The sequence below is a fragment of the Chelon labrosus genome (genome assembly GCF_963514085.1).
Source record: "Chelon labrosus genome assembly, chromosome: 4".
NCBI classification, from domain to species: domain Eukaryota; kingdom Metazoa; phylum Chordata; class Actinopteri; order Mugiliformes; family Mugilidae; genus Chelon; species Chelon labrosus.
This window is the reverse complement of record NC_140340.1, coordinates 6347630-6370013: the sequence shown is the minus strand read 5'-3', so window position 1 is coordinate 6370013 and position 22384 is coordinate 6347630. Positions and strand designations below refer to the sequence as shown.

The 22384-nt window shown below is 44.6% G+C and overlaps 3 protein-coding genes across 8 annotated transcripts in view; 2 read left to right on the top strand and 1 right to left on the bottom strand.

The window, feature by feature from the left end:
* Positions 1–404: 404 nt before the first annotated feature.
* LOC311487346 (leucine-rich repeat neuronal protein 1-like) lies at positions 405–3386 on the top strand. Its single transcript, XM_084543598.1, has one exon. It carries the CDS (start codon positions 518–520, stop codon positions 2663–2665), a length of 2148 nt encoding a protein of 715 aa, XP_084399724.1. The 5' UTR covers positions 405–517; the 3' UTR covers positions 2666–3386.
* Positions 3387–4021: 635 nt separating this feature from the next.
* sumf1 (sulfatase modifying factor 1) lies at positions 4022–11277 on the bottom strand. Its single transcript, XM_084542807.1, has 9 exons — positions 10932–11277; positions 9449–9622; positions 9270–9344; positions 7299–7381; positions 6958–7080; positions 6749–6863; positions 5486–5599; positions 5338–5397; positions 4022–4819 (listed from the first exon to the last, which is right to left on the bottom strand). The coding sequence occupies exons 1-9, from the start codon at positions 11196–11198 to the stop codon at positions 4718–4720; spliced, it is 1113 nt and encodes a 370-aa protein (XP_084398933.1). The 5' UTR covers positions 11199–11277; the 3' UTR covers positions 4022–4717.
* A 172-nt stretch (positions 11278–11449) lies between these two features.
* The window catches only part of LOC311487562 (inositol 1,4,5-trisphosphate-gated calcium channel ITPR1), an 80214-nt gene continuing 69279 nt past the window's right edge, over positions 11450–22384 (top strand). For all 6 annotated transcript variants that reach the window (XM_084543879.1, XM_084543876.1, XM_084543880.1 and 3 more), the window contains exons 1-3: positions 11450–11929; positions 13153–13253; positions 16118–16188. In XM_084543879.1, coding sequence (XP_084400005.1) covers positions 13162–13253; positions 16118–16188 — 163 coding nt within the window. In that variant the 5' untranslated portion in view covers positions 11450–11929; positions 13153–13161. The remainder of the gene's footprint in view (positions 11930–13152; positions 13254–16117; positions 16189–22384) is intronic.

Here is a 22384-nt window from a genome sequence, read left to right as displayed (position 1 = left end):
CTGTGTCTGGCTGTGTAAGAGCTCATTAAAATGTAGGAATGAATGTCCAACTGAAGTGCAACCAGATGAATTTGACAGATTTATTCTGCTCTGTTGGACATGCCAACTTAGTCCAGTAAATTTGTTGATGTGGTACTGTGGAAATCACTTTTTTGAAACTGGCATATATTTTTCTCACAGCACTGCATTGAGCTGTTTTTCAGTTTTCCTCATGAACTGTGTTAACTTATTTATTAGTTTTTGGCAACTAATAATTAAAAAACTGTATCCGCTGTCTTTCTGTTTTTAGGTCTAAACCTCAAGGTGTGGAAGTGAGGTGCACAGGTGGCGTTTGGACCTGATGTCTATCTACCCTGCCGCTTACAAATACTTCCCTCTGGTTTAGTTATCACCATTCTGGACCTACAACAGCTAGCTGGTCGCAGAGGAGACTAATGTTCTTGAACCCTCCCTTCATACGCTTCTTCCAGACACTGCCTCTCATCTAAGCCTTTGGTGAGCAGAGAGAGCAGACAATATGGCGCACAGCTCTCAGCCTTGGCCTCCACTAATCTGGCTGTGCATGGGATCTCTCCTTTCCTTTCTGTCCCCTGCATATGGCAAAGAATGCCCTCGTTTGTGTGTTTGTGAGATCCGCCCGTGGTTCACCCCCCAGTCGACCTACAAGGAGGCGACGACAGTGGATTGCAATGACCTGAGGCTGACGCACATCCCTACCAACCTGTCGGCAGATACCCAGGTGTTGCTGCTCCAAAGCAATGCCATCTCTCGCACCAGGGGGGAGCTGGAGGCACTGTTCAACTTGACAGAGCTGGACCTATCCCAGAACAACTTCAGCACTGTGGAAGCCGTTGGCCTCAAAGGCATGAATCACCTGACCACCCTGCATCTAGAGGAGAACCAGATAACAAGGCTGCCAGACCACTGCCTGGGAAACCTCTCCAACCTCCAGGAGCTATACATCAACCACAACCAGATAAGCTCCATATCTCCACGTGCATTTGCAGGCCTGCATAGCCTGCTGCGCCTGCACCTCAACTCCAACAAGCTCCAGGTCATAGACAGCCGCTGGTTTGAAGAAACACCTAACCTTGAGATCCTCATGATTGGGGAGAATCCAGTTATTGGCCTCCTAGACATGAACTTTAAGCCTCTAGGAAGCCTGAGGAGTCTGGTTCTGGCTGGCATGGATCTCACTGATGTTCCACCGAACGCATTTGTTGGTTTAGATAATCTGGAGAGCATTTCTTTCTACGACAACAAACTTGTCAGAATCCCTCAACTATCTCTTCAGAAAGTTCCTAATCTGAAGTTCTTGGATTTAAACAAGAATCCAGTTCACAAACTTCAGGAAGGAGACTTCAGGAATATGCTACGTCTGAAGGAGCTGGGAATCAACAACATGATGGAGTTGGTGTCGATTGATCGCTATGCCCTCGACAACCTGCCAGAACTGACGAAACTGGAGGCCACCAACAACCCTAAACTATCTTATGTCCACAGGTTGGCATTTAGGGACATGCCGTCTCTGGAGAGCCTGATGCTCAACAATAACGCTCTCACCGCTCTGTACCAGCACACGGTGGAGGTGTTGCCTAATCTGCGAGAGATCAGTCTTCACAGCAACCCGCTGCGCTGTGATTGTGTCATTCAGTGGATGAGTTCCAACAGGACCACGGTGCGCTTCATGGAGCCCTTGGCCATGCTGTGCACGTCCCCACCAGAACTTAGAGGCCAGAGAGTCCGAGAACTAAAGCTGCTGGAGTCGTCAGAGCAGTGTCTTCCCCTTATATCCCACGACACCTTCCCTGGCCACTTAAGCCTCGAGCTGGGCATGAGTGTCAGCTTGGATTGTCGAGCAATGGCCGAACCAGAGCCTGAAATCTACTGGGTGACTCCTCTCGGGACCAAAATCACAATAGACACGGAGTCGGAGCGGTACCATCTGAGCAGTGAAGGGACTCTGCGGCTTTCTCACGTTCAGGTGGAAGATTCTGGTCGGTACACCTGTGTGGCCCAGAACACAGAAGGCGCCGACACATGGGTCGCCTCCATTCGTGTCAACGGGACCCTGCTTGATAGCGGTCAGGTGATGAAAATCTATGTGAAACAGACCGAGTCCCACTCCATCCTGGTCTCCTGGAAAGTCAACTCTAACGTCATGTCCTCCAACCTGAAGTGGGCCTCAGCCACCATGAAGATTGACAACCCACACATCACCTACACTGCTCGTGTCCCTGTAGACGTCCACGAGTACAACCTCACACACCTCCAGCCTGCCACTGAGTACGAGGTGTGCCTCACAGTCTCCAACATCCACCTGCAGACGCACAAGTCTTGCGTTAACGTGACAACACGCAGCGCTACCTTCGCCCTGGACCTGTCAGACCAGCACCCGAGCGCAGCTGTGCTGGTTGTCATGTCCACCATGCTGGCCTTCCTCAGCCTGGCCACCGTGGGAGTCTACATGGCTCGCAGATGGAAGCGAAAGAACTACCACCACTCCTTGAAGAAGTACATGCTGAAGACCTCCTCCATCCCACTTAATGAGCTCTACCCTCCTCTCATTAACCTGTGGGAGGCCGACGGTGAGAAGGACAAAGACGGCAGCACAGAGGGAAAACCGTCTCCAGTCGACACCACGCGTAGTTATTACATGTGGTGAGGATTTACTAAGGAGGCTTGACCGCCTCTCCAGCAGCACAAAAAGACACACTTTTGCTATTTTGGTGCAAAAGTCGATAAAGTTGCAAATGTTTTTTTTGTATTCTCAGCTTTGCTAAGAAAAAAAGGGGCAGAGTGATCAAGTGCAGGATTTTTATTAGTATAGCGTATCGCCTTTGTTTGATTCTTTCTATCTCTTGATTGTTCTGGACTCTCCAAGATGGCAGCTGTATTTAGCCTTCAGGTCGTCTTAGTTGCTCTGCTCTGTTTCTGTGGTGCATTTTTGACTCACTTTTATTTGGGTTAATTATACAGCAGCAGGGGCGGAGGGGTCTTCTTGCCGCAGTAGTAGAAATCAATGTTTCTTTCTCTGTTTTGTAAAACAGTTAATCTGTTGTGCACTGATAGATGAAGACGTTTTTACAAACTATAACTAAAAGCTGACAGCAGGATTTAGACTTGTTATACTGTCTACTGGATGTTAGCAATTGTGCAGTAATGTTGTATCAACTATACCTTTGAACTTTCTGATTTCCAAGAGAATAGGATTTTAGTTTGATGATAAGTGTGCTGTTAAATGCTAGACATACTAATGTTGGTTAAAACATTTTAAGTTTTTCTTTTTATTATCATTATTATTATTATAATTTTTTTATTGAGCTCCATTAGAATGTTTATAACTCCCTCCCGATTAAGTCATTTATTTTGCTGGACTTTTTCTCTAAATGCTTAGTTGATTATTTTCACATGCAAATATGTATACTGAAGAATTCAAAATAAATACGATTTTGGTTCTTTTGCAGACATCTGTTTTCTTTTTCGGCTGGTCTTTAACTTTTTATAACATTATTACCTTAAGTGTAGACAAGCGCACTCACTCATTCACAGATGGATAAGACGGTCAGACAGATAAAATACCACCTATCGAGGGTAACAGCTGTCACAAATCTCCTCCATTTTCCGTCATTGACTGACCAGTTAATTCTGAATTATAATGGCGAATTCTAAAAATGTTAGGACATTTGTCTGTGAGCTGAATCTTAAAAGAGTCATGCGGCAAGACAACAAGCCCAGTAACTCAACTAGTTTGACAAAAGAATGGTTAAAGAAGAACAACCTTAAGGTTTTGGAACGGCCATGTCAAAGTCCTGACCTTAATCCAACAGAAATGTTGTGGAAGGACCTGAATCAAACATTTCACGTGAGGAAACCAACCAACATTTCAGAAACGAAGTGGCTCGCTGTTAAAAGCTGTTAGATAAAATTTCTCCAAGCCGCTGTAGATGACAGATCAGCAGTTACTGGAAATGTTTATTAGCTATTATTGCTGCACAGCAGATACTGAAAACCAGGGTTTTGCAACTCACAGATATTTCCTTCAGTAAATAAATGACAGTATAATCTCTCAGTTTCATTTGATTGACTGGGTTCTCTCTGTCTCCGCTGATGTTTCGAGTAATTTTTATGCAGAAATGTGGAAAATTGTCAAGGGCACGAAAACTTTTACGTGGCTATGTATGAATACGGGCTGCCCCCTGGTGGATGCTACACATTACAACTAGCTGTGTAATAACCCTTATGATCAAATCAAGACAAACTACTTCTTTTTTTTCTTTTTTTTTTCTTTTTTTTACTGTAGCCATTTAAAAATTAAATGTACAGACAAAGTAAACATCTGGATCTAATCAGGCAAACAGAGAAAGACGAATGAGGTCTTAGAGGATTCCGTGTGTCGGCAAAAATTCAACTAAGCTGTTTTACTTCACAGTGTCATTAGACGTTATTTACATTTTAGTCTTCTGTCTCAAGGATAAGGTCGATAATGACGACCGACACAGCTGACAAGACGTTCTTCTGTTCATTTTATATGTAAAAATATAAAATTATCAAAATCTATTTACAGCAAAGAAGGGCATTCTCTGTCATTTTCTTTTTTTTTTTTGATAATCATCTTCATGGCAAAGTCGTGACACGGCGGGACAAAGCCTCGCCATCAAATTCAAACACTCGATTAAGGCTCGAGCTCGAGGTCTTCAAGACAAAGCAGGCCGGGTCATCGCCGCTCCTGAGAAACACATCGAAAGCCAAGATTGGAGGCTGAGCTGTCCGGGGTATTCTGGCTTCGAGCTGCACATCGGTATCTGTAACAGTAAGACTGGAGGGAGAAGAAGGGGGAGAAGAAAAAAGGGAGATCGACTGTCAGCTGAGCAGAGGTTTTATTTATTTCTTGCTGCTTTTTATCTTGCACTCACATGGTTAACTCATGTCAGACAAACAGAACTCTATTCTAAGGCCTCATTTTGGATGCAATTAGCTACGTTCCCATGGCAACCGATGCTGGTGGCAACTAACTTGAATGATCAATAGTGGGCAGCTCTGTACATACATGTTATATACCAGCAGAGCCAGTGAAGGAGTGACTAGCCACTGAAAACCTCGCATACCAGTAAAAGAAAAGAGAGAATAGCCGAGGCCTTGTTTTCCCTTTGTTATGAAACAGATGGAAACGCTGATGTCAGAGCTCTTGTTGTGTAAGTTCAGCCACAGCTGCTTTGTTTTAATCGATCCACTCCCACTACAAGAACCCCCGCCGCCCTCAGAACGTGACCACCCATGGAGGCAGTTAAGATATTTGAACAGCTCAAATAATAAAAAGTCGTTAAGCTTTTTCACCTTGTGGCACATGTACGAGCCTCCCTTCTTCACTCTGTCCGTGCCGGACGTCGGACCCCTCTGAAAGAGAGGAGGATGCGGACTTAGTAAAATAAATAAAAATAAAAAGAGAACCAAAGAGAAAAGCTTAGCTGTGACGTGTTAATACTGGGTTGCGCTGGGGGTCTGCGGTGTGATGTACAGTCCACCAGTCTGAGGTCCATTCCCATGCGTTTCCCACCATGTCGTATAAACCAAAACCATTGGCAGGAAAGGACATCACCTGCAGGGCACGGGGAAAACACGGTGACGCGAATGCAGGCTCTGAATAAACTTAAAATGAACGTTATGTCCTCTTGAACCGTTGTGGAGATCTAAGCATTATGGCTGCATCTATTACTGAGTACTGGAAGAAGGAGCATGTGTCTCTGAGGGAACTTTCCAGGAACTGGCTCACAAACTCATTTAGTGAGTGATCTGGATTTACAGGCAGTCCCTGTGTCTGGTTTCTCTACTTTTCTATTGATATATATAGATATACACACACACACACACACACCGCTGATGTTTCCAGGGGCTTAAACAAGATACTGATACTTATAATTGTGAGAGTCAAATCTCCTTGTGAAGAGGAAATAAGTTTGTTCTCTATAGACTGCAACTTAATAATGGGAATTTAATCAGTATAACAGTTATTGTTAAACATGTATCATCTAAATGTAGTTACTGTGTATAAGTGAGCAGCTATTTAGGTCATGTACAGCCACAGAAAAAAAAAAAAAAAGAAATGCATAACTACTTCCGATAAGAAAAGACATTAATGTTTTTAATGTTTTAAATGAAGCTCAGAGAGAGTTACTATGTATATGTACTGTATGTGTGGAAATGGAAAAACCTTAAACTGGCGGTTGATGTATGCTGGAATACGAGTCACAACTTTAATCCTGCGAGCCATCTGATGGGCTTTGTTGTTGATTTGCTATCAGTCATTGTTATAAGCTTGATTTGACCTTGTAATAATGATTATTTCATCAGTGAGGAATATATTTCCAGCTACAGAGATCAGAAAAATGCAAAGTAGGTTATTTTTCTTTAGCACTCTGTCTCTACCCTTAAATAGATAGATAGATACATAGGCCTTAAGTCATACATTCATGACTGAAAGTGCTAAAATTGGCACTTTAAAGCCCCCCCGAATAGAGAAAGAGATTGGAATAACACTGTCTAATAATTATTCATGTGATCTCTGGAAGCTGCAACCTCCTGGTGTGACTTAATGAACTCCTGAAATGAGCTCTCATCTGCAGCTCCTTTCATTTCCTGCAGATTCCGAAGGCAGAGCCGCCATCAATCCCCCCCTAATCTAAAAATATGACGTCCCCGAACAAACCCGCAACTGCTGCGTCGCTCCGTCCTTCACTGTGTGTCTTACCGGCGACGTCTTGACGTATCCGTCCTCTCCGGAGTTGTGTGTCGGGAAGTTCCCCTGCCAGAGGTTGGCGTAGTGTTCTCCTTTTGGGTTCAGCTTATTCCCCCATGGGTAAAGTCTGCATACGTGCAGGTGGTGCAGTACATCAGGAAGTTAATTTGAGAGCACCGAACAAGCACGTGCGCGTGTTCTACAGTCAGAAAATATCTTACCTGTCTTTCAGGCCGCCCCTGCAGGCATACTCCCATTCTGCCTCTGTGGGCAGTCTCTTGTCGGCCCACGAGCAGTAGGCAACTGCATCTGCCCAGGAGACGTGTAGAACAGGATGATCCAGTCTACAAAAAAAAAAAAAAAAAAAACACAGGTTCAAAGTCAATTACTGAGTTCTTATTACATTTATCAGTGTGTGTTTACCCCAACGATTATTAAAAAACCTCAACTAAACAAATGAAAGGTGAGTAAAGGTTTGCTTTAAGATTTATATTCAGCATTGACATAGAGTGTATTCTTCAAAATATTCCAAAGCCTTTTAGTATAAGTAGTGTTTTTCTACCTGTTTGTGATGTTTGAGTCTGGACCCTCAGGGTGCCGCCAGTTTGCCCCTTTGACTGGAAGCCACCAGGGGGCAGCAGCCACCTAACAACAACAAGGGGGCGATAAAAGCGGTGACTGATCGACGTTAAGCTTCTCTCATATTCTCGTTCTGTTTTTCCCTTTCACGACCTCTCCTCGGGGCTCTTCCAAAACCGCCTTCACGGAACTGCGGTGGCACTAATGGTTTCCAGTGCCGCGGGCGCATGGCACCCTCTCGGCCGCATGATCGGGCCGCACATGACAGCTGAGATGAAGCAGGGAACTCCCTGCCGTCTGGCTTTCGTCGGCGGGAGGCCTGGCGCTCTCGGGCTTCTCCCGACCAATCTATGAACCTTCCCAAGACTTCGTGTCCATCTAGAGCCAAAAACATGTGTGACCTGAAGATGCTGTACGTGACCTTAAATATCTTCAAGTACATCCTAGTTGGAAGATGTAAAACGATCACATGAAGACAAAAATATGCTAGGAGCATAAAATATGCACACAGGTTCTTTTACGTTAACGATCTATAAAGTAGGTGGAAAGGGCTGATGCTTAACATGTTAAGTATGTTAAGGAATACTTTTAAATCAGAGTAGAGCATTAAATCTGTTAAGCTTCTGGCATGTGACACATCAACATCAATACGTCCCGTTTCCAGGAGGTTTGCTGTGTCTCCCAGCACAGCCTCCAGAGCATGGAGCACGTACTCTAGGAGAGCTGGACAGGGCCGTAGAAGGTCATCAAGCCATCAGCAGGACCGGTATCTGCTCCTTTGTGCAAGGAGGAGCATGATGAGCACTGCCAGAGCCCTGCAACATGCCCTCCAGCAGGCCACTGGTATGAATGTCTCTAACAAAACAATCAGAAAGAGACTTCAAGAGGGTGGCCGAGTGCCCGAAGTGCTCTAGTGGGCCCTTGTGCTCACTGCCCGGCATCGTGGAGCTCAATTTGCACAGCTATAGAAGACCAGAATTGGCAGGTCTGTCACTGGTGCCATGTGCTTTTCAGAGATGAGAGCAGGTTCACCCTGAGCACAAGTGGCAGAAGTGAAAGGGTCTGGAGAAGCCGCGGAGAACGTCATGCTGCCTGTAACATCTATCAGATTGGTTTGGTGGTGGAACAGTGATGGTCTGGGGATGTGTAGGCGTAGGAGGCTAGACAACGGCACCCTGGCCGCCATTAGGTATTAAGATGAAATCCAGGACCCACTGCACCGGTGTCGGGTAGGGCAGTGGGTCCTGGGTTCCTCCTGGTGCACAACAACGCCCGGCCTCATGTGGCGAGAGCATGCAGGCAGTTCCTGGAGGATGAAGGAATTGATACCACTGAGGCTTTCCTGACCTCCAATAGAACACCTCTGGGACATTATGTCTCGGCCCATTCCACGCCGCCAGGTTGCACCTCAGACTCAGTGATGCCCTGGTCCAGATCAGGACAGTTAGGAGCACGTCCCTACCTTGTCAGGCATGCATACAAGCATGTGGGGACCAAACAAACTACGGAGGAGCATTTTCAGTTGCTGCATTTGAATTTCTACACAATGGACTAGCCTGCTGCAGCCCTCCCTAGGTTGATAACTTCCATTTCCATCAAACGAGGTGGCATCCTTTCGTTCCTAACACATTACCCAGTCCATATCAGTATAGATATCCAGCATCATCTTTTTCTTCCCCCATTGAGATCTGATGTGTTTACAGAGTGTTCCTGTGATTTCTTTAAGCTGTGAATAATGCAACTAGCCCACCCAGTTTCTAATTAGTCTTTGAAAATAAAACCTAATCTAGTAAAAACAGGCATCTGAATAGATTATACCAATGACGAACATGTGGTTTTCCTGCACAACAGCCTCTGAATGCTATGGGCTTTGGTGGGAACCACAAAACGTGGGCATGCCCCCGAGAGTGATCGCATGGCTGCGTTCTACCTGCAACTTTGCATATATACTTACTGCTTGAGTGGTTTGACTTTTGACTGGTTCGCTCAAAATCCCCTCAAACACAAACGAGTCTCCAAATTTCTCTGCCTAAAACAAACACACACACAAAAACAAAAAGATTAAGAGTTGAGAAGGTGCAAATATTACAACGGCAACTACCCAAAGATACTTTAGTCTTTAAATACCGACACCTCAGTAACGTAGCCCGTGGTGCTGACGAAGCTCTGGAACTGGCGGTTGGTGACTTCCTGGATGTCCACGTAGAAGGAGTCCACGTGCACCGGTCTCTGAGGTCCCTCACCGTCTGGGGGGATGCCTGGGTTGTCTGTTCCCATCAGGAACTCTCCTCCAGGAATCCGCACCATCTACAAGCATTTTTTTACAAGCAAACATAGTCAGTATGAGGTACTCAATGTGAAAAAGAATTTGGTCAGAGAATTTAAAGGATTAACTGCAATAAAAAAAGTGGCAAGCACAGATTTGTCCATCAGATTTCCAGATGGAGAAGCGTGATTCGTCACTCCAGAGAACGCGTCTCCACTGCTCTAGAGTCCAGTGGCAGCGTGCTTTACACCACTACATCTGACACTTTGCATTGCACTTGGTGATGTATGGCTTGGATGCAGCTGCTCGGCCATGGAAACCCATTCCATGAAGCTCTCTACGCTGTTCTTGAGCTAATCTGAAAGCCACATGAAGTTTGGAGGTCTGAAGCGACTGACTCTTCAGAAAGTTGGCGACCTCTGCGCACTATGCGCTTCAGCATCTGACTTCGTGGCTGAGTTGCAGTCGTTCCCAATCGCTTCCACTTTGTTATAATACCACTGACAGTTGACTGTGGAATATTTAGTAGCGAGGAAATTTCACGACTGGACTTGTTGCACAGGCAGCATCCTATCACAGTACCAATTCACTGAGCTCCTGAGAGCGACCCATTCTTTCACAAATTAAAACAACTATCTAATTGGTCGGTGCAGGACGCAATGGAGTATCACACACACACACACACACACACTCTTAGTATCAGTAGAAATAAAACTAGAAATAACAACTATAGCAAGAGACAGCTTTACTATATTAGTTTATTGATAGCAACCTAGGTAACAGCCACACAAATGACAGACAGGCTGTGCAATCCGCGGTGCAGTTTCAACGTGCAATATCTGATAAATATTTGACACTGTTACTGCGCAATAAATGTCCGTAATAATAAAAGTTTACTGTCAAATTGTTGTAGTTATCTGCACCTTATTGTTTTATTTTATGCCGTCTTCTTTTGCTCTTACACAAAACATCAGAGGAGGCGACTTTAAACTCTCGTTGTATAAGGACAATAAGGGCATTCTGATTCTGATTCTGATTTTAATTCTGACAGGCTGTCTTTATGGGAAACAGTTTATGGTTTCCTGTCATGCGTAGCCAGCATATCAGGCATAACATTATGACCACCTTATTAATATTGTGTAGGTCTCCCTTGTGTCTCCAAAACAGTTGTGACTCATCAGAGAATGGACATGGGCCTTCTGAGGGTGTCCTGTGGTGTCTGGTAACAGGAAGTTGATGCTGCAGATCTACAGTGTGTTTCCACCAACATCTCAACAAGGGAATTCGCCTGGTATTCTTTTAACCTACATCTGCACAAAGTTTTTTTTTTTTTTTTTTAACACACCATACCTGACTTTGCAATGTCTTCTCATCCCCGGGGGCCTCGGGCGTCCTCTCGTTCGCCCCCGTGGAGTATTTAACCGCTGGGTGTACGGAAGCTGTCCTGTCCTCCACGGCGGCTCTGTTCAGCTTCTCACAGCCGCAGCCCGCTGCTGCTGCTGCCGCTGCTGCTGCTTCCGGGCCCGGTGGCTCCCGCTCGGCCCCGCACGAACTCTGGAGACACAGCGCTTCGTTCACGAGCCCAGAGATGAAAACCAAGGCAAAGAAACGCGCCATTCCCGCAAATAAATAATAATAAAAAAAAGAAACAAGAAAAAGGAGCTCAGGCTCTGCTCATGTTGTTGTCAAGCTTTACTTCCGCAAAGTCACGTGGTCGGTCAGCTGGGCGCAGCGTAACCAATCGTAACTCTTTCTTGCCCGACGTAAAAAAAAAAAAAAAAAAAAAAAATGTGTTGCATATTTTTGTGGCTCAAAAAAAAAAAAAAAAAAATGCAAATTTTGATGAAGACTTCTGGTTGTAACTTGTTTCAGTGCGTAAAAATATAATTCGTGAAAGAAAATATTTTAAAAAAATCATAAATCTTCTGCTGTTTTTTCAACAAAAACGTTTTTTTTTTTTGTTAACTGCTCCACAGCAGCGGGAGTGGTAACACAGTTCAGATTTGTTTCAGCTGCACGATGGGACCACTCGGACATCATTTCCCAGCTACCAACACTACCACCGCTTGAGAAGAAGAAGAAGAAGAAGAAGAAGAAGAAAGCGAAGAAGAAGAAGAAGAAGTGGCAGCGAGCCAGGCAGCTCAGCCAGCCGGAGCCTGCCTCAGTGAGCAGCGCAGCCGCGGAGCACCGTACAGGCGCGGGGGGGAGAGGTGTCCGAAACTGGATTGTTACAGTCGCTGACGGCTGGATCTCAGCCTCGGCCCCCGGTGGAGAGGAGAACCACAGTCATGCTGTCGGATCTGGCCCGGAGAAAGCTGAACATCTGAGCGTCTACCCCCACGACCGAGGTAAAAAAAAAAAAAAAAAAAAAAAAAAAGTTAAGCGCACAACAGTTCGCCATCCTCTTTTATCTCCTCGCGGCGCAGGGAAGAGATTTAGTTTTCCTTAAATGGTTAACGAAATGCTCTGATATTCTCGTTTACTCAGACTAAAAAACGAGTATCGGACTCGGATCAGAATTTGCTGTGATGGAGTCTGATCATGAAAAAAAAGCATGACAGCATGCGAACTAACGCGTTTTCTCAAGTTTCAGGTGACTGGTTAGATAAACAAATCCCGTGGAAGACGCTGCGCGCATTTTTTAATTTTTATTTTTTTGCCGTGTGACTATTTCTTCATTTGTGCGTTTACATTAGGTGTGCAATCGGTCAAAGCCCCTGTGAGCTTCAGCTCGTTTATTATTTTATGATTCACTGAGAGAGGCAGTGCTTCAAAAAACTGGCAAGCGGGTGAAGTGGAGCTGCAGTGCTTCGGAGGAGATGGTGACCTGTTGCAGGTGCACAGCAGCACCAGCACCAGCAGCAGCAGCAGCAGCAGCAGCTCCTCCTGATCATTAAGCCCCAGCCAAGACGCCAAGCAGCAACAGGTCACAGCCAACAATCAGACGCGGCAGCATTTTCATTTCCTGCCGCTTCTATGCAAATCCACGCAGCCAGACAGTGTTTCAGTGTCATCAGGGAACCCTCTCATTCAAAGTTGCACCGCCACCTAACACCTAAAACTGTGCAGCTATGGATTTGTGTGCAGATACTTGTGTGTGTGTGTGAACGTGTTATTATGCCTGCAAATGAATGCTTGGGATGCAAATATGATCATGGCAGAACTGGAAATCTGCTGCTCGTATGATACTCTCAATCTTTAGGACAAAATAAGATGAATGTTTTATCATTTATCCATCCTATGCATATAGTGTATATTTACTGCTATTTCTATTTTTTTTTTTTGTACGTTTGTATTTATGCTTATACCAATATTTATTTTATTTTATTTATTTTATAGTATTTTTTTATTAATTTAATTTAATTTAATTTAATATTATTATTTATATTATTTTATTTTATTTTATTTTATTTTTTTTTTTAATATCTTTTTTTATATGTTTTTTCTTTTCACTAGTGGTTCTCAACAGTGTTTCATGTGCAACTGAGCTGCTGCGACCAAACAGTTTCCCTGGTGCGTCTAAATCAATTTAACTCCCGCTTTCTTTCTTTTTTTCGTCCCTCATCCGTAGGTGTCAGTCATGTCGGATAAGATGTCCAGCTTCTTACACATCGGGGACATCTGCTCCCTGTACGCGGAGGGATCGACCAACGGTTTCATCAGCACTCTGGGGTACGTCCCTCTCGCCGGGCTGCACATTACGTGCGAGGGCCCACTTCACGGCCTTTCCCCGCGGGCGCCGGCGCTGCTGCGTTTGCTGAGCAGCACTTTGCAGGGATGAATACGAACCATTTTTTCGTGAAAGTCAGATTTATTTATTTATTTATTCATTTTTCCTTCCTGCTTTTAATCCAGTTTGTGCGTAAGCCTGGCTCATGTGCAGGCGACACAGGAATCAGCTCCCACTGTCAAGTCACAGAAGTTAAGGGCAGATAAAGAGCTGCAATTTTTGCATTATTTATTTATTTTTTTCATGCAGAACAAAGCCGTGAAAACAGTGGGAGGCCTTTTGAAGTGGTACCTTACACCACGAATGACCCCACCGCTTATAGGGCAGGGAGAAAAGGAAATGTAGGGGCGGCAAACGCACAGTTAAGGATAAAGTTTGTGAGTGTGCGGCACGAGTGGACGCTGAGGGTGGATCTGGAGGAAAAGAAAAATAGTTTGAAGTGGTGATAATTGTGGCGCTCTGTGCTAATGGTAAAACCTTGTTTACAAGCCACTCGTTCACCCACACAGTCGCAGCGGCCGTGCGTTGTTTCCCTCCATTAGCTTTACTTCAGAAAACACAACAGAACAGGTCCTGGGTGCAGGAGAAGCATACTGATTATGTGCTGTCCTGGAGAAAGCCCTGATGCTCGATGCACCGGCCTCAGGATGTGACTAAAAAAAATCTAATAATGATTTAATCTTTGCTCCTTTCCCCTCGGGTTCTGAGTGTAAACACAGCAGTAAGAGGAAGTTTGCATGAAGTTTTCGCCGGTACGAATCACAGAGTAATAATAGGATGGTGAAGTATATTGTGTTGAACTTATTTGGTATCAGGGCTGTCAGCTCAGTGTCCTACCCCCCCACCTCCCTCTGCCTCATGAAAAATGGAATGAATGACCCACAGCAGAGACTGAGTCACTATAGAGACACTGGCGAGTTCAAGCTCTTCCCACATAGACACACGCACACTTGCATGCAGTGCACACTCAAGCACACTTATTTAGAAAGCTATCGTGATGGATTTGGCCGGGAGCTTTCCTTCTCTCCACGCACCAACACCAACTCCGCAGCATTCTTCAGATCGTCTGCCCTTAGAGGAAAACTCTTTGAGCACAATAACTGTAGCTGGAGAGAGGGATCGGAGAGAGAATGAGCTGTTCAAAGAATCCTACAGCGGGACCCGTCCTCTCTGAGCTACTGTTAAACCCGTGTTAATAACTGACCAGAAGGACGTGAAGGATGTTCGCCCAAACACGCACGTGACCCCGTTCTCGTGATTTGTAGTTTCTCTTGTCCCAAGTCCCCAGCCTTATTCCTCGAGGTGTGCAGATAGGCCTGTTTGGACGTTCTGCTTGAAAAGAGCCCGAAATGGATATGGGATTTGGCCGGTGTCCAGACGAGTGTTATTCTAAGCCAGCGAAAGCTAAATATGTCACCAGAAATTCCAGTCTGCCCACTGGTCATCTAATCCAGAATATTTCCTTATTCTGTGGAAGGGGTGGGGGGGGGGGCAAACACTGCTGCTCCCGGTGAAAACAAGGAACTTCAGTAGAGCGTGATACACACCCAGAAGCTTTTGTTGGGAACGCTTTGTTTTTTCACCCCAATATGGGCCAGCCTGCAGGGATAATAGAGATACGGTGGATCGGATTCACAACAATCTTAATTTAAATTTAATATTCACACATTGTACTTGGGTATAGTGGTGAAAATGTTGATACTGTGGTTTCATTTGAATGTGAAAACACTAAAAAAAAACACCAATTCTGGTCATTAGTAAAGTAATTAGTCAAGCAAGTTTAACGTGCTTTGGGATTAGAACATTTTCAATGGCATTCAATCGTTAGTCAAAAACAGAGATGATCAAATTAGGGCGCATCTAACATGTCATTATTAAGTGGTCTGCACATTTATTATTTTTTTTTTGTAAATTTTAGTTTTCTGATCTTGAAAAAAACCCACTTCCAAGGTGGCGCCTTGTTTTGTCTAACGGACCATAGACTGTATATAAATATGGAAGACGCGTCCCCTCTTCGTTGCATCGACCAAACTGACGCTATGTTCCCGGAGATGTGGGCGGCGCCATCTTAATCAAGTTTGGAGCCAGAGTCTGGGCAGTACGGTCCGAGAGTGGAGCCACGCGGAGTTATCGAACACCCAACCACACTTCCTCCAGACTCACTTTCATTGTTGTTTTACTAATACTACGCTCTCCTCCACAGGTTACAAGGAAATGTTGAACTAAAACTAAACTTATCCAAAAAATTGACACCCGAAACATTCATCAACGTTAAATTAACTACCTAAAATGACAAAAAAATAAATTTGACGTGTATTTTAGTGTTTTAATTTGGCCCAAGTCCCATCCGCTAACATGGAGGGGGCGGAGTTTATGACCTATACTGCAGCCAGCCACCAGGGGGAGCTCTACTTGCTTGCTTGCTTGCTTCACTTTTGAGAAGCTGTTCCATCTTTATACAGTCTGTGGTCCAGACCCTGAAGATATTCAATTTACTATCAGAACAATTTATTAACTATAAGAAAATGATCAAATATCTACATCTCACAGTATATAACGCTAGGATTTTTAGGCATTTTGCTTAAGAAAATGACTTAAAAGAAAGTTTACTAACCCCGATATTCGCTGTGGATGTTGATTGCCTCAAATCACGACTCAATATCATAATCCATACTATCAGTTTGGTTATAAAAATCTGGCGACTTACTGTGTCATCGTCCGATTGTGCTTTAATATGATATCCCGAGCATATAACCGGTTTTGCAGATGTGTAACTATCAGTGTTGTTGTGTGTCCGTTTTTACAGCTTGGTGGATGACCGCTGCGTCGTCCAGCCTGACGCCGGGGACCTCAACAACCCTCCGAAGAAGTTCAGAGGTAAGAGACGCCGGGTCGGCCCTCCTCTCCGTCCTGACTTCATGACGCTAACGGCTGTCTGTTTATACTGCGCACTGTGTGAGAGAGACTCTGCTCAATGTGTTATGCTGTGTTTCTTTGGTGACAGCCACAATATCTCAGCCCACTGGACTTCAAACAGGCCTGCCTTTGTCAGTGTTAATGGTGTGTGTGCGTGCGTGCGCATCCGTGTGTGTGTGTTTTATCTACGTATGTGTGTGCTTGCTCGCGCACGTCTGTCGGAGGTAGAGACAGATGGAGGGATTCAGCTCCGTTGATATGTTGGAAAACAACGCGCTTGAAGAGCTCCCCTCTAAATAAAAGCGTTTCGCTGGTTCGTTGGTTGACGTTGCTATTATTAGCTCCCATACAGGAAGTCAAACTCATGGCCTTCTGTTCTCAGGGTAGAAGATTACATCTCTAGGGAAAGGCCTGGCCCAATATTGCACAGGAGCCCATGAGTATATTGAAAGCTTAAAGTTTGACTTTTACATGTATGGAAACACAAGAAAACTCTAATTTGTTTGTTTTTGATTGAAAAACGCGACCTGTACCGATAAGGCAAAACATTGTGACATTCCTAATATTGTGTAGGTCTCCCTTGTGCCTCCAAAACAGTTGTGACTCATCAGAGAATGGACATGGGCCTTCTGAGGGTGTCCTGTGGTGTCTGGCAACAGGATGTTGTTAGTGGGGGGGCCTTTGAGGGGAGGGGCCTCTGTGGATCATCCCACAGATACTTGATCAGTTTGGGATCTAGTGAATTTGGAGGCCAGGTCAACACCTTGTGCTGTTCTTAATGTTTTTTTTTTTTTTTTTTTAGTTGTTCCTAAAGCGTTTTTGTGTGTGTGCCTGTGTCAGGCTGGATCTTGCTGCCATCATGTTAGTGTCATTGCTATGTGGTGGATGTGTCTGGTCTGGTCTAGGTGGGTGGTACATGTCTAAGTAACATCCACAAGAATGAATGCCAGGTCCAAAAGTTTCCCAGCAGATCATTGTGTTGTCACAAGATGGTCAATGTTATTTACTTTTCCTGTCAGTGGCTTTAATGTTGCGCGTGATCGGTGTAACTGGACCTGTAAGATAAGTTATGTTTGACAGTTTAAGAAGAAGATAAAGAAAATCCTGTTTGTGTTTAAAAAATACAGAGGTATTTCCTACAAGCTAAGCCAAGTTAAGGCTCATGTTTTAGGTAAGAAATGTCACGTTTATTATTCACCTTCAGATTTCTGACTTTGTAAAGAAGCTTTTATTCTCCCCTGTCTTCCATGATTCTATCTAAATATCTTTAGTGGCTTTTGGAAGTTGCACCGCTATGAGGCTTAATATTTCGCTGCTTCGCGGTTCTTTTCACGGCTGTTGACCCTTCAAATATGTCGGCCTTTGCCGCATTAATCAACTTAATCGAAATCTCCGAGTTGGGCTTTGAAGTGTGTTGGATAGCACGCTTTCCTCTTGGAGTGGTATCAGCCGTCTCAAGAGTATGAAGAAGATTGCACACGCTTTTAGAGAGAAGGAAGCTTTGATCTCAGCGGGGACCTGCACAGTTAAGCTCTTCGTGTCTCGGGACGTGTTGTCGGTCGCCAGACAATCTCTATTAGCCTGATAAACACGGAGCATGGACTGATACAATGTCTCTCTATGTATCGGCAACACTTGTCCCATCCAGACTGTCCTTGCCTCTCAGTTAAGCATCATTCTGTATTTTAGTTAGCGTTAGATAGCGCTATAACGGTTCAGCTGAACGAGGACAACATGTTTACTGTAAGCGACTGGAGAGAGTTTAAACCATCCAGACTATTTGTAGAATTCAATCCACATTGTTAGTGCGGGTATTTTTGGCAGCAGATGTGGTCGCATCGAGGGAGCTTCTGTTGGCTCACTGAAACAGGAAGGAGGCTTTTACGAAATATCATTCAATCTACCATCCTTCTCCACTAGTCCCACCCGCCCCTCTACTCACTTAAAACACTCGGCAATAACGGTACACGCAAAACAGGAGTTGTAAATCTGAGCCACTGCAGGTTACGCTGCAAGTCTTTTCCGAATCTGAATTTATTCAGTAATGGTGTAGACATGTGTTCTATTTTCCCAAGACGTCAACTGTTTCTGCAGTTCTTTCACCGTCACTACAACAGACTTGTGCTTTGAGTGTTGTTAAGTCCCTCGGTGCTTCACTGTGTCAGCTGGTGTTGACCAGGAGAGGCCTTAATGTCACTGCAACAATGTGAGAGGCCTCCGGATGCCGGAAAGAGGTGAAGATGGTATAGGACAATATGGAAAAGAGACACCTGGAGGAGATTACAGTGAAGCCATACGTACAACAGAAACAGAAAAGGGATATTTAAGGGGATGTTTGTTGCTAACTGGAAGTTCATATTACATGGAGTCTTTAGGCTTATTTAAGGTACTGCGGGACATAGACGGCGTAAACTACGTACGTAGCCTACGCCAGTGCGAGCCATTTATACTTGTGCGCTTGTCAGTCAAACGCTAGTCAGCGCTGTGTCTTTTTTGCCCTTTGCCGTATTCATTTTTGTTTCTACTTCCTGTTTCGCTTTCAACAACGGCGACTGAAACTTTCGCAGAAATTTCGCCGAAGACGAGTCGTACAAATGTTTGTATCTCCGAACCTCCGCAGTTAACTTTTCCTTGATGTGTTCTATTTGAAAATCGCGGAGACGGAGAAGCAACCGGAAATACTAAAGCCGAAACACGCTACTACCAAGTGTCGTAGTTGCATTTCTGGGCAGGTGCACGTCAGGCTAAGGCGTTAGGGTTTGCGTAGGGTCTGGGCTGTTGCCGTAGGTACGCCGTCAAATTGACGCAGAAGCATAAACCGCCTATAACTCTTAAAGGTCAGTTCATGCATCATGGAGTACCCAGTCTGTGAAAACAATTGCATAACATCTTCTGGAAGATTTGGACTTTGAGACTAAATAATGGCTGTTAGATATTCAAAGACATTCTCATACATGCCAGGAGGACTCAATTAAAGCAACAGCTCTGGCCTGACCCACTCTGTGGACTGAAGTCATGATATCTTAGCCCCTGCTGCTTTAATTTTGGTCATTCGCACAATAATCTGTCTGAACTTTCCCATCTTTGTTACCGTGCAGTTAATGGAGTGTGCCCTTTATGCTTGTTAGGGCATTTCTCATATTCAAAATGGCCTGCTCTGGCAAAAGATAGTACACGAGTTTGGTCTATTTGTGAAATCGTTGGAAATAAATGTCACAAATTGTTAAGGGAGGATTGCTATGTACCCTTTTTTAACTCCCTGCATTGTGAGTTCTTGTCAAACACAGGTGCAATTTATAACATCAACAGGGACTAAATTCCATTGAGCTGTTGCAGGGTTCCTGGTGTTGATCATGCAGCCTATTTGAGTCTGAGAGCTAACCAACTCCACCTGTGTCAGCTGTGTGTTTGAATTCCATACTAATTTTATCGAATATATATAGTTGAAAGCAAATGGCCTTTTCACAGCAGAGATTTTTTTGACATGCCGCATGAGTAAAAGGCCTATAAACAATAGTGATGAGGGCTCAGTTTTATTTTGGTAATGCCCCTGTCAACCATAACTGTGTGACAATGAGCCACTTTGAACCAGGTTCCTGAAACTGAAACAGCTAAATGGAACCAAGCCTTCATCCAGTTTATTATTAACAGACATCCCCTTTTTCACTCTGACAAGTCAAAATGTCTTTTGTACAAATCTTTATAGAATATATATTTTTTTATTTCTTTGTTAGCACTGACCATAGACTGTATATAAATATGGATGAAGCGTCCCCACTTCCTTGCATTGGCCAAACTGACGCTATTTTCCCAGGGTTACGGGCACCGCCATCTTATGAGTTTGGAGCCAGAGTCTGTGCTAAAAAATGACAGAAACCATCATTGAAAAAAAAATTAAAAATTGACATGTAATTCAGTGTTTTAGTTCGGCCCAAGTCCCATCCACTAACATGGAAGGGGTGGAGCTTATGACCTATACTGCAGCCAGCCACCAGGGGGAGCTCTACTTTCTTTGGCTTCACTTTTGAGGAGGTGTTCCATGGTCCGTCCATCTTTATTTACAGTCTGTGATACTGACACCTCAAAGCAAGAAGGTTCTGGGTTTGAAACACGCCAGCCAGCTGGGGCGGAGCTTGCATATTTTCTCCAGCTTCCTCCCACAGTCCAAAGACACTCTTGTTAGGCTAAATTGTGTTTCTATATTGACTGTAGGTGTGAATTGTTGTGATAGACCGGCCACCTGTCCTGGGTGTCCCCTGCCTCTCTCACAACGATAGCTGGGATAGAAGAAAACAACTTTTATGTGGGAAAATATGCAATATACTCTATTATTGATGAAACATCACATACAGAAAGATAAATATATTTGAAAAGATTATACATTTTTAGAGTGGTCTTGTGTTATTTCATATTTTTCAGTTCAAACCTCCCTTTCCTTCAGCCATTGCACAGTTATATCAAGGGCACATTTAGTCACGTTTGTAGGATGAAGACACTACAGTTAAAGAATAACTTAAATGCATGCTATATACACCAAATACACGCTATAGTCAAATCTGTGATGTCGTCAGGAGTTTCATCCTTCAAGTCTCTCAACTGTACATCTTCTCAGTTCTCCACTAGAAGCTTTAACAACACACTCCTCTCTCGTTGGAGCCAGCTGAGGAAGCTGAGTGTTTGTGTTTTGTATCTTGAGCTTGCCACAGATAACCGTGAGGAGTGTGAAAGATTATGAAACCGAACAAGAAACAGGTTTTTCCTTCTTTAAACATCCACAAATAATCTGTCTGGGTCTGCTTACACATCCCTGTTTTCTTCTCCTCCAAACCTCTTCGGGAACTGCCTGATTTGAGTCCTCCCTCCGGAGAGAAAACACTGCTTTTCTGTCCCTCCCTGTCTGGGAGGCTGCTCAGCTTTTTGTGAGAGGCAGAGATAATCCCACTAAGTGGACGCTGAAAGAGGCACAAGGCCAAGATGAGCCCCGTCCACTGGGCCATACTGTCACTGCTGAGGTATGCTCAACATTTCCTCCTAATGTAAACACAAGCACCCTCCACACAATCACACTCTTCACTCGTGTAGCCTGCGTCCGTACGCCGAGGCTTTTCACCTAGGACGGTACTTTGAAAATACCGTTACACACCTACACACTCTCATCACGGAGCAGCAGGCAGCACATCGGAGGCAGTACCAGAACAGCGCTCTGTAATATTTTACTTAGTTGCTGTCCATCTTGAACAACGTCCACCGGCCTCTACACGACACCATAGTCAGACAGAGAAGCTCATTCAGTGACAGGCTGCTGTCTCTGTCCTGCTTCACGGACAGGTTGAGGAGGTTGTTTGTCTCTCAGGCCATACAACTCTACAACGCCTCCCTGTGAGGAACCAACTGGACTGTGGTCATTGCTTGCACAGCATTATATATTCATATTAGATAACTTAAATATATTTTATATCTGTGTCTATGTGATGAAGCTACTGCACATTGAATTTCCCTCATCCCTGATGTACCCTCTGTGAAATATTTTTACAGTGAAGTACCCCTTAACCAGAGAAAAGCAATTTTGGTTGGGGAAAAAAAAAAAGATGTAAAGCACAGCACTGTCTGTGAGGCCTCTCAGTCATCCAGGTCATGGTTTATCCAAAAAGCGTTTAAAAAGCCAACTGGACTAGCCAACAACTAGAGAAGACGTTTCGCCACTCATCCGAGCAGCTTCTTCAGTTTCTTGACAATATCTGTTCCCATTCAATCAACTCTGCCAAAGGCACAGTCTTTAATTTTGTCCGGTGTGGTCTCATCTAGCACAGCAGCGGCGGGAAGGAGCAGGTATTCGCGTATGGTGAAAGGCTCCTTGGCTTTAGCTGCGAGCAAAGACGCCACATAAGAGGCCTCCGGGGCTTTGGCTGATGTCGTGGAGGCTTTCCGCATCGCGCCTCGAGATGACCTGAATTCCGAATGTTTCCTCGTAAAAACACTCGGGTGGCTTGCCGACATGACATGCGTGCTTTGCCCCGACATGGTGCTAAAGATGCGCTGGCAGAGGAAACATAAAGCCATGGGTGGGTTGCAACTCGTAAATCCCATCAAACTATATTCCTGTGAGTACTGCCGGAATCTTGCCGGCTCTGGCTTCGCCTTCCCTGGTGCTTGTGCT